The sequence below is a fragment of the Gorilla gorilla genome, chromosome 20, assembly GCF_029281585.2.
Source record: "Gorilla gorilla gorilla isolate KB3781 chromosome 20, NHGRI_mGorGor1-v2.1_pri, whole genome shotgun sequence".
NCBI lineage: Eukaryota > Metazoa > Chordata > Mammalia > Primates > Hominidae > Gorilla > Gorilla gorilla.
In genome coordinates, this window is record NC_073244.2 from 56,210,005 (window position 1) to 56,222,435 (window position 12,431).

At 54.3% G+C, this 12,431-nt stretch overlaps 1 protein-coding gene across 1 annotated transcript; it reads left to right on the forward strand.

Moving 5' to 3' along the window:
- The first annotated feature begins 675 nt into the window (after positions 1–675).
- On the forward strand, positions 676–12,203 carry CEACAM16 (CEA cell adhesion molecule 16, tectorial membrane component). The gene is made up of 7 exons (XM_019015017.3): positions 676–785; positions 2,888–3,020; positions 4,869–5,213; positions 5,534–5,812; positions 7,106–7,384; positions 9,388–9,714; positions 11,981–12,203. Exons 2-7 carry the CDS (start codon positions 2,984–2,986, stop codon positions 11,989–11,991), a joined length of 1,278 nt encoding a protein of 425 aa, XP_018870562.1. The 5' UTR covers positions 676–785; positions 2,888–2,983; the 3' UTR covers positions 11,992–12,203.
- The last annotated feature ends 228 nt before the right edge of the window (positions 12,204–12,431 follow it).

Below are 12,431 nucleotides of genomic sequence, written 5' to 3' on the forward strand. Positions count from 1 at the left end.
GCATCCTGATTGATACTGGGATGAGGTCCCAGTGCTCTGGGCCAGGACGGAGAAGAGTGAGGTGAGGTCACAGGTGGGGAGAGGGGAGCAGGAGGCGCCAGGACATCCTCTGTGCCTCTCACCTGGCCTCACCCGCACCTCCTCAGGGCCTCCTCCCCCTTGTTAGAGCCCTGCCCCACGAGGGCAGCCCAGGACACAGTGCTGGAGGCAAACCAGGACAGGTGAGCACAGGTGTGGCCCCCTGCCCGGAAGCAGGCTGCAGAGGCCTCAGAGGAACCAGGACTCAGAAGCCATCAGGACGCAGGTGATAAGAACACAGCTATCAGCAGCTCTGGCACCACAACCCCCTCGGCTCCTGCCCAGCATCATCTCAGAGACACCTTCCCTGTTACCCTCCCTCCACCCCAATTTAAAGTAGCAAACCAGGCCAGGGGCAGTGGCTCATGGCTGTAAACCCAGCACTTTGGGAGGCCAAGGTGGGAAGATCACTTGAGGCCAAGAGTTTGAGACCAGGCAGAGCAACATAGCGAGATCCCATCTCTACAAAAAATAAAATGGCAAATCCCCTTTCTGACTTTATTTTTCAATCTGACGTGGAATATATTTACCTTTCCTTTATTTACTCCACAAATGTCGGCCCCTTGAGGGCAGGGATTTCATCTGTCTTGTGCACGGCTGCATCCTCAGCGCCTAGAACAGCACCTGGCAAACAATAGGTGCTCATTCAGTATTTGTCCAATAAGTGAATGAGTGATTTACTGAGCATTTACTCTGTGCCAGTCGAGGTAAGTACTGTACTTCACATGTGTATCTACTTAATCCTTTCAACAGCCCTGTGATGTGAGTACTATTGTTTTCCCTGTTTTACAAATAAGGAAACTGAGGCTTGGCAGATTCCATAAATTGCCCAGGGTCCTGGAGGTAGGAAACAGTGGAACTATGTCCAGAGCCTATACTTTTTTTTTTTTTTGAGATGGAGTTTCACTCTTTTGCCCAGGGTTCAAGCAATTATCCTGCTTCAGCCTCCCAAGTAGCTGGGATTACAGGTGCCCGCGATCACACCCAGCTAATTTTTGTATTTTTAGTAGAGACAGGGTTTCACCATGTTGGCCAGGCTGGTCTTGAACTCCTGACCTCAGTTGATCCACCCACCTCGGCCTCCCAAAGTGCTAGGACTACAGGCATGAGCCACTACGTCCGGCCACGAGCCACCACGCCCGGCCAGAGCCTATGCTTTTAATAACAGGCATACCAATCAGACCCACGTCCACCAGGCCCTGGCTTAAATCCCTGACTTGTAGCCTCTCACTAACTGCTGTCAACAACCCTGAAGTAGGGTCCATATCATCTCTATTTTTTTGTTTGTTTTTGAAATGGAGTCTTGCTCTGTCACCCAGGCTGGAGTGCAGTGGCAGGATCTTGGCTCACTGCAACCTCCACCTCCTGGATTCAAGCAATTCTCCTACCTCAGCCTCCCCAGTAGCTCGGATTACAGGCATGTGCCACCATGACCGGCTAACTTTTATTTTTGGTTTTTGCTTTTGTTTTTTGAGATAGAGTCTCACTCTGTCACCCAGGCTGGAGTGCAGTGGTGTTATCTCAGCTCGCTGCAACCTCCATTTCCTGGGTTCGAGAGATTCTCCTGCCTCAGCCTCTCGAGTAGCTGGGACTACAGGTGCACACCACCACACCCAGCTAATTTTTTATATTTTTAGTACATACGAGGTTTCACCATATTGGCCAGGCTGGTCTCGAACTCCTGACCTCGTGAGCCACCTGCCTTGGCCTCCCAAAGTGCTGGGATTACAGGCATTAGCCACGACACCCAGCTAACTTTTATATTTTTAATAGAGACAAGGTTTCGCCATGTTGGTCAGGCTGGTTGCAAACTCCTCACCTCAGGTGATCTGCCCATCTCAGCCTCCCAAAGTGCTGGGACTACAGGCACCTGCCACCACGCCTGGCTATTTTTATTATTATTATTTTTAGTAGAGATGGGGTTTTGCCATGTTGGCCAGGCTGATCTCGAACTCCTGACCTCAAATGATCCTCCTGCCTTGGCCTCCCGAAGTGCTGGGATGACAGGCGTGAGCCACTGCACCCGGCCATCATCTCTATTTATCAGAATAATAAATGGAGACTCAACAAGGGACTGTCCCCAGCCCCACTTTGGGTAAGTGCAGAGCTGATGTCAAAACTCAGCTCTCCTTGGCCCCAAAGCCTCCAAATACGCCCATTTGACAGAGAGGGGAAAACAAGGCCTCTGAAGTGGGAGAAAGAGAATGTGAACTTCTGAGCACTTTGCAGGAAGCCAACAAGAAGGAGAGCCCCAGAGAAAGCATGTGGCCATACAGCTTCCTGCCCTTCTGTCTGGGTTTGCACACAGAGCAGGGCTCAAATCCCCTCTCCCTGCAGGAACCCGGACAAGTGGGAGTCCCCACCTAGCTCATCTCCATCTGAAGGGGGGTCCTAAAGGTGCCCACTTTACAGCGTTGTTTTGCCATCCACTGAGACAACACCTGTAGGTCCCCTGCACTGGGTGGGGCTGGGAAAGGTGCAGTCACCTTTTACTGATTTTATTCCTTGGTGACTCCCAAGCTCTCTGAGGAGGCCACAGGCCTGGGTGGTTGGTAAGAACTACCCGAAAACCTTCCCCTGCTTTTCCTCTCTTCTGCTCGGCGACCTGGTTCCTCTCCCAGTACCAAATCCAGGCCCTCAGCACAAAGAGGGTTAGGCGGCTGCCCCAGGAGGCCTGCCCAGGTCACGGCCTCTGGCCGGTGCCCGCCACACCCACCCTGGTACCCAAACCGGGCCCCAGATCCTTGGTGACTCGATCCCTCCAAATTCAGGTGATCTCCCCTGGCTCCAAATCACCAAACCCTCCCAGGTCCTGGAGCAGACGGAGCCGAGCCCCAACCAGGAAGGGAGTCCGAGCACTGGGACTTCAACGCCACCATCTCCAAGACTCGGTTTGGGGTGAAAGATGGCGCTGACTGGGTACAGCTGGCTGCTCCTCAGTGGTGAGCGAGAATGGCACCCCCCAGCACCTCAGCCCCCCGAGGACCCCAGGGAGGGGAGGGGACCCCCAGTCTGAGAGAGGGAAGGTGTGAGCAGAAGTCCAGCGTGCTAGGGAGGGAGGGCAGCCCTGCTTCACACGGGCACAGTTTACCCCTCCAAGAGGCATCTGCATTGGGCAGGCTGGGGACAGCCACCCAGAGAGGTTTTCAGGGTGGGCTTTGGAGATTTCTAAGCCCAGGGCACAAGCCAGGACAAGGGAGCCGCTGTTGCTCCTTCATTCCTGCAGGTTTCTGTTTTATCAGCTATGGAAGCCTTGACGAGGCTAAACTCTTCCCAGCAGCTGTTTCTCCTGGAAGATGTAGCTTGGGGCAGTTGCCTTTCCCTTCTCAGCCTCTGTGTACCTACCTGTGAATGGGGCCTCACTGACAGGGTCATGTAAAGGTCATTATAAGCAGCACCATATATGCCGTGTGCCCGGAGCTGTTCTGAGAGCTTCTCATGTGTTTAAAACCACCTATGAGGGGCCGGGCAAGGTGGCTCACACCAGTGATCCCAGCACTTTGGGAGGCCGAGGCGGGCAGATCACCTGAGGTCAGGAGTTCAAGACCAGCCTGGTTAACATAGTAAAACCCCATCTCTACTAAAATACAAAAAATTAGCTAGGTGTGGTGGTACATGCCTGTAGTCCCAGCTGCTCGGGAGGCTGAGGCAGGAGAATCACTTGAACCCAGGAGGTGGAGGTCACAGTGTGCCGAGATTGCACCGCTGCACTCCAGCCTGGGCAACAAAGCAAGACTCCATCTCAAAAAAAAAAAAACCCCAAACCACCTATGAGGGAGGCCCACACATGAACCCCACTTCATAGTGGGGAGAAAACGAGGCTCAGAAAGGTGAAACCATTGGCTGCTGTCACACAGCCAGAGAGTGGCAGGACTGAGGGCTAGACCCAGAGCCCCTCACTCCTAGCCACACTCTAACAGCCTGGAAAGTACCAGAAAGCTGGCCAGCCACGTAAGTCCTTTTTACGTGAGCACTGCCACAGCCGCCCGTTCCAGGCATTCAAACCACACGTCATTCAAACCCAAGCAGCCCCGACCAGCTCATCGGGCTTGGGGCTGATCTGCTTGGTTGAGAAGGAAAGGGGTGGAGTGTGTTCATCTTACCCCTGCTTTCCGCTGTAGGCGAGCTTGGAGAGGCAGAGGCAGAGCCCCAGACTGGGAGTCAGGACCCAGGGGGCAGGCCCTGACATCCTACGTGGGGCCATACAATTAGCTGGGCTGGATACGCAGCCGGATCTCGCGAGACTTAGTTTGGTGACTGTCACGATGGGAAAACCCTTTGGGTTCGGCTTAAAGCCGCAGGTCCTGTGGGCCGAGCACTTGCTGTATGCAAGATGTGATGCTAGATCCTTGGCACAGTCCATCAAACCCAATCCTCACAACACACGCCTCCCTCCCTTGGACTGAGTCCCTCCCTGGGACTGAGCTCCTGCATCTGACTAACATGTATTGGGCACTTACTGTATACCAGGCATTGTAAGCATGGTATGTATGCAGAATCCTTACAACCTTACCAGGCAGGTAGACCTGTCATCCCCATGTGAGAGTTGGAAGTACAGAAACACAGAGAAAGACAGTGTACTCGAAGCCATGCAGATAAACTCTCAGAAAGATTAGGTGGCTAAGATGTTGAGAGTCAGAGTTGCAGGTTCAAATCCTGGTTTTGCCTGTCCTCATTTACACAGAGGACGCTGGGCTGGGGATGTGCCCCGAGCCTGAGTCTCTTCTTCTGTCAAATGGGGCGATTGATCAAACCTGCCTCATCCAACCCCTCTGACTCCTCTTCCTCAGCCACATTCCTGAATGTGGCGGCCGAGATCTCTATCACCCTGGAGCCTGCCCAGCCGAGCGAAGGGGACAACGTCACGCTGGTCGTCCATGGGCTTTCGGGGGAACTGCTCGCCTACAGCTGGTATGCGGGGCCCACACTCAGCGTGTCATACCTGGTGGCCAGCTACATCGTGAGCACAGGCGATGAGACTCCTGGCCCGGCCCACACGGGGCGGGAGGCTGTGCGCCCCGATGGCAGCCTGGACATCCAGGGCATCCTGCCCCGGCACTCAGGCACCTACATCCTGCAGACCTTCAACAGGCAGTTGCAGACTGAGGTGGGCTACGGACACGTGCAGGTCCATGGTGAGACACCCCCCAACACCCACCTCTGCCCCAGCTGGGCCTTCCCATCTCCTTCTCAATCTTTCTTTTAAAAAAAAAAAAAATCCAACAAATCATCAGGGAAACCATCAGGGAATAAGTTTCTAAAATAACCTCAAAATGCTCACCTCCTTCAAGATGGCCTCCAGGATTAGACCTGCCTCCTAAACCCATTCTTTGTCCCTCCGGCTGAGGGTGTAGGGGCCCAGCCACAATCCGGCCATGCCCCTTGTTGGGGGAAGGGAAGGCCCTCAGAGCAGGTGGTGTCCCGCCCCCTCCCCCTCTGTCTCTTGCCCCCACAGAGATCCTGGCCCAGCCCACAGTCTTGGCCAACAGCACAGCGCTGGTGGAACGTCGAGACACCCTGCGCCTTATGTGCAGCAGCCCCAGCCCCACCGCCGAGGTCCGCTGGTTCTTCAATGGTGGGGCCCTGCCCGTCGCTCTCCGCCTGGGCCTGTCCCCTGACGGCCGGGTGCTGGCCAGGCATGGCATCCGCCGGGAGGAGGCCGGCGCCTATCAGTGTGAGGTGTGGAACCCGGTCAGTGTCAGCCGCAGCGAGCCCATCAACCTGACCGTGTACTGTGAGTCCTCCTGGCCCCACCGGAGATACCCAGTGTCCAAACCTCATGGATGGGGAAACTGAGGCCAGGAGAGGGGGCCCAAGGGCACACAGCGAGTCAGCAGGCAAGCTGGGGTTGGGGACCAGGGACCCCTCTTAAAGTGCACTTGCCCTCGCCAGGTGCAGTGGCTCACGCCTGTAATCCCAGCACTCTGGGAGGCCTAGGCGGGAGGATCACCTGAACCCAGAAGTTTGAGACCAGCCTGGGCAACATAGCAAGACCCCATCTCTACCAAAAACATAAAAATTAGCCAGGCATGGTGGCACATGCCTGTAGTCCCAGCCGCTCAGGAGGCTGAGATGGGAGGATTCCTTGAGCCCCGGAGGCCAAGGTTGCAGGTGCAGTGAGCTATGATTGCACCACAGCACTCCAGCCTGGGCGACAGAGCAAGATGCTGTCTCAAAACAAACAAACAAACAAACAAACAACAACAACAACAAACAAAAAAATACACTTGCCCCATATCCTAAAGGACTTCTACAGACCACCTTTACTATTGAATAATCCTTCAGTTAGGAGCAATATCTACAGAGAAAGGAAACAGGGCCAATTGGTTTGGAAAGGGAGCAGGGGAGGGAATAGCGTAACGGGAGGGGACACAAAATTTAACAACATAACCAAAGCATGCAGTCGTTCCCAGGAGCAGCAGATGTGCAGTGTGGAATCCTGGGAAAATAAATCACCAAGGTACATGAGGACCCATGATGTAGAAAAACTTAGTGCCTACAATCCTAGAATCTTACAACCAGAGAATTCCAGACTTCAGAAGCACTGAATTCCAGACTCTGAGAATCTTAGAACCTCTAGACGCAGAGATTCTTAGAATCTTAGAATCTAACCCTGAAATCTTAGTCTAGAGTCTTAGAAACATAGATTTCTAGAAGCTTAGAACCTTAGAACCTAGAAGCACCAGTTCTTGAAGCCCTAGAATTCTACACTCTTAGAATGGCTTTGTCAGAAAAAAAAATCATTTAGGCTTTTTTTATTTGTCAATGGAGCCATAGATTTCAAAAATACCTTGAAATATTATCTGGCCCAACACATTCTTTTTACAGGAGGGAAAGGTGAGATCCTCTGAGAGGGAGTGATTCTCAAGATCCTAGAACAAGTTAGAGTTAAGGCCAGAGCTTTTTTTCCCCTCCACTAGGCCAAGATATTCCCAGGGACCTAGCTTGGTGGAGAGAAAACCGGGGGTACCAACCTCCACTCCTCCTTCCCTCTACTGCCCCATCTATCTCCCTCCTGCCCCCACAGTTGGCCCAGAGCGTGTGGCCATCCTCCAGGATTCCACCACCCGCACAGGCTGCACCATCAAAGTTGACTTCAACACGTCCCTCACCCTGTGGTGCGTGTCCAGGTCCTGCCCAGAGCCCGAGTATGTGTGGACCTTCAACGGGCAGGCCCTAAAGAACGGCCAAGACCACCTCAACATCAGCAGCATGACAGCCGCCCAGGAGGGGACGTACACATGTATTGCGAAGAACACCAAGACCCTGCTATCTGGATCTGCCTCAGTCGTGGTCAAGCTCTCTGGTGAGTCATCCCCAGCCTGACCACCCCCTAATCCCCATGCCATGGAGGCCTCATCAGGCTGTGAAGGTTAAGCCACCATTTGCCCAACAGAGAATTGGAACATGGTAGAATCACAGTTCATTCATGAGCTGTGACAAAGTGGCATATCAAGCAGATCTGTTTGCATCTGGGTCTAAAGAGAGACAGCCCGTGTCCTGTTCACCTAGAGAACAAATGGCAAACCATTGTGGGTTGACAGAGTGGAAAATCACTCAGATATCACTTCAGGTGGGTGCCACTGCTCTAAATTCAGTCACCAGCTGTTTAGGGGCTTGACCCACTACCTGCCCCCACCCCACCACACAGACAGCTGAAATTCTGTGCAGCCAACTAGACTACCCAGTTATCTGACCCAGATGACGGGTATACACACACACACACACACACAGACACACACACACACACACACACACACAACTGGAGAATCACAGCCAATTGCTGGCAAATGGAGAAACAGCTGGGGAGGCATTGTCATCTTGCTTCTGTCCTAAAATGACCTGAGGGCTGGGGCAGTGCAGGCAGCTGGCATTTCAGAGCCATTGGGATCCTCAGGTGACATTTTCTCATCTTCCGGGGATGGTGGCTTTGAACATTAAGGCCTCATTAATTCCACCTCGGTTCCTTCCCAAGTGGCCATCATCCCCCGGGGGACAGTGGGGAATGGTCGTTCCCTCCCTCCCACTAACAGGCTGGGTCTCATCCAAGGGGTGGATTTTCACCCAAAGCAGAAATGGCATCCCCAGAGGTAAGTGTGACTCCCGCTCCACTCATCTGGGGCTTTGGCAGCTGGTCTTGACAGGAGACAGGGGGATGGACCAGATGACCTCAGGCGCTACCCCAAGCCCTGTCTGTGCAGTCCAAGAAGGGGGGTGTCCAAGGTATGCAGGTATGTGCAGGGCGTGGATACAGTGCCCCCAAGGGCTTCTAGTACTGTCAGCAACTCTGTGGCAGGTGCTGGGAGAGACACAGAAGAAAAGGAGACGCCACCCTCCCTCCACCTTGGGAGACTAATCTGATGGAGGAGACAAGGCCTCTGTCCTTGGAGAGATGATCCTGGGACAGGGAAACATGGCTCCCTTATTCAAGGAATTGCTGCTCAAAGAGAAGAGGCAATGCCTCATCCTTCACGTCAGTAATGAGGGAGATATGACAACCCACCCTCAGTGAGCTCCTAGTCAGATGGAGGAGACACAGTCTGCACTTGGGGAGAAATTTCCTTCTGATGGGGAGACTTGGTCTCCAGGAGACATGGCCCTGTTTTTTGAGCATTCCTAGTCTGATGGGGTATCCACCTTTGGGGTACTCCTAATCTGATGGAGGAGTACAGGACCCCACTTTCTAGGAATTTCCAGTCTGATGGAATAGACATTTCCCTCTAACTTCCAGGGTCCCCAACTTGATTGGAAAAACTCAGCAACAATTTAGAATTTCTCAATCTGATGGAGGAAACAGGGCTGCCGCCTTGTAGGAATTTTCAATCTGATGGAGGAGACATGCTCTCACCCTCAAGAATCTTTCAATCTGATGGAGGAGCTATGGCTTACACATTCTGGGGTCTCTCGGTCTGACAGACGCAAGTCCCAACCATCTCATGGGGAAGACATGGTCCCCATTTTCTGGGATTTCCACTCTGATAGGGGAGACATGGCCCCTATATTTTGGGAATTTCCAATCTGATGGAGGAGACATGACCCAACCCTCTAGGGTCTTCCAGTTTGATGGGAGAGACACCTCTCAAAGGCTGGGAATTTGTAGTCTGATAGGGGAAACACAGACCCCAACAGACACTATTGGGACCCAGAATCCACCTCCACCACCGCACAAGTCACCTCCTTCCTCAGTCTCCTTCCCAGCACCCTACATGGGGAGTGCCAGCCAGCTGGGGGGAGGCCAGCAAGGGATGGGAAGGGGACACCATGCCAGATGCAGACCAAACTGACCCAGCCCGCTCGCTCTCTCCCCAGCTGCAGCAGTTGCCACGATGATCGTGCCCGTGCCCACCAAGCCAACGGAGGGCCAGGACGTAACACTGACCGTGCAGGGCTACCCCAAGGACCTGCTGGTCTACGCCTGGTACCGCGGGCCTGCCTCCGAGCCCAACCGGCTGCTCAGCCAGCTGCCGTCAGGAACCTGGATTGCAGGCCCCGCGCACACAGGCCGGGAGGTGGGCTTCCCCAACTGCTCGCTGTTGGTGCAGAAGCTGAACCTCACAGACACTGGCCGCTACACACTCAAGACCGTCACAGTGCAGGGCAAGACTGAGACACTGGAAGTGGAGCTGCAGGTGGCCCGTGAGTGTGTGGGAAGGGGCAAGGCGTGCCCCTTTTTAGACAAGGGCTCCCAAAAGGAGCCTTTGATTCCTCCATCAGGCTGGGGGACATAGACCAAAGATGGATACCCATCCCCCATCAGGCTGAAGGAAGCAGCCTTGTCTCCTCCGTCTAACTTGGGGGTCCCCAAATAGGGTTCTGCCTCTTCTATCAAACTAATGACCTACACTGTGGGTAGACAGGCCTCCTCCATCAGACTGAGGGTTGCTAAAGGGGACCCCCATGCCTTCTCTCTCAAATAAGAGGTACAGCAGACTGAAGGTTTTAAAAGAGAAGGCATAGTCTGATGTTGGAGCATCCTTTTTCCTGCAGACAGGTGGACCCTAAAACATAGGGTCCATATTGGGGTAATGGGTTAATTATAGGAGTTTACCTCTCCTACCAGACTGCAGGCGGAGAATAAGGATGAATCAGGCCTCCCTATTCAGACTGGGAGATCCTATGCAGTGGGGATCATGTCTCCTCCTTTCTATTATTGTGAGGGCAAAGTTTCTATCATCAGATGGTGGAGTTTCTCTTTCAAACTGAAATAAGGATGATTGCTCCATTAGGATGGAGGCCTGTAGGTGTGGAAGTTGTGTCTCCTCACAGAATGGAAGTTCCCAGATGTTGGGGACCACATCTCCCCATCAGACTGGGAGCTCTTAGAAGTCAGGAACAATGTCTCCCCCATTGGATTGGGAATTCCCAAGTGTTGAAGACCATGTCACCTCCCTCAGACTGGGAGCTCTCAGATGTTGGGAACCGTGTCTCCCCATCAACTGGGAGCTTCTAGAGTCAGAAACTATGCCTCCTCCATCAGACTAGGAGCTCCCAGAGTCAAGATCCATGTCTCCTCCATCAGACTGAGAGCTCCCAGAGTTATAGACCATGTTTCCTCCATCAGACTGGGAGCTCCCGGAGTCAGGGACTATGTCTCCCTCGTCAGACTGGGAACTCCAGGAGTGAGGGTCCATGTCTCCTCCATCAGACTGGGAGCTACCAGAGTCAGGGACCATGTCTCCTCCATCAGACTGGGAGCTCCCAGAGTCAGGGTCTATGTCTCCTTCATCAGACTGGGAGCTCCCAGAGGCAGAGACCACATCTCCTTCATCAGACTGGGAGCTCCCAGAGGCATGGTCCACGTCTCCTCCATCAGATTGGGAGCTCCCAGAGTCAGGGTCTATGTCTCCTCCATCAGACTGGGAACTCCCAGAGTCAGGGACCATGTCTCCTCCATCAGACTGGGAGCTCCCAGAGTCAGGGACCATGTCTCCTCCATCAGACTGGGAGCTCCCAGAGTCAGGGTCTATGTCTCCTCCATGAGACTGGGAGCTCCCAGAGTCAGGGACCATGTCTCCTCCATCAGACTGGGAGCTCCCAGAGTCAGGGACCATGTCTCCTCCATCAGACTGGGAGCTCCCAGAGTCAGGGACCATGTCTCCTCCATCAGACTGGGAGCTCCCAGAGTCAGGGTCTATGTCTCCTCCATGAGACTGGGAGCTCCCAGAGTCAGGGACCATGTCTCCTCCATCAGACTGGGAGCTCCCAGAGTCAGGGACCATGTCTCCTCCATCAGACTGGGAGATCCCAGAGTCAGGGTCTATGTCTCCTCCATCAGACTGGGAGCTCCCAGTGTCAGGGTCTATGTCTCCTCCATCAGACTGGGAGCTCCCAGAGTCAGGGTCCATGTCTCCTCCATCTGACTGAGCATCCCCAGAGGTCTGAGTCCATGTCCCTACAGCAGGGCCAGGTTTCCCCCATTAGCTCTCACACACTGGGGATAAGATCATTCCCCAAGTCTGGAATCTTGCCTCCCCCAGCAGACAGAGCACTCTCAGAAGCCATGTCCCTGAGTCCGAGATGATGCCTCCCCTATCACTGGAAATTTCCAGGATCAAGGACTCAACCACTGCCAGTCACCCACTTTCATCCAGTCACTGATCAAACCCTGGTTTTCTGGGTCAGTGTTAGGGGAGAATGCTGTTCAGTGGCAGCAGGCCACCCCGGCAAAGCCTTGGGATTCCTTTTCACCCATTCTCTCTTCTCACAGTCAACCTCCCTCCCTCGCACAAGGACCAACGCTACCTTCCTGAACCTGAACCTGGCACAGGCTGAGCGTGGGGTGGATTGGGCCACTGGGTGGCCCGGGGTGGGCAGGGGAGCAGAAGGGGTGGGGGCACTGGGGACCTGGTCCTCCATCTCTCTGACAGCCTCCTTCGCCCCCTCGCCCCATATGCCCCCACAGCCCTGGGGTAACAGCGTGACCCTGGAGACGTCCAGAGAGAAGAGCTCTTCGCACCATCCTCTGGTCCTCGCCCTCTGAGTGGGAACCGCTCCCCCACAGCGAGGATGCCAGGCTGTGGTCCTGCTGTTCTCCTGCCTCCACCCTAGAGCTAGAGCCACAGGGCCCCACTCCCTCGCTGAGCTGTTGGGGAGCCACCGAGGCCATAAACGTCCTGGTTAATGCACATGTGTGTCAGCCTCTCCTTCCACCACCGCTAGCCCCGCCATTTCCTGGTGGCCACACTCATTTCCTTTCCCGCCCAAGACTTTTCTCAGTCTGGGTGTGCACGTGCAGGAGGATGGGCCCAGATCACCGTGCTCCACACCCCACTGCTGGATGCCAGGGCCTTGTGCCCCTCCCGCAGTGCTCCAGGTTATATGTGAGAGTCCTGCTCCCTAGCTGGCCAAGGACT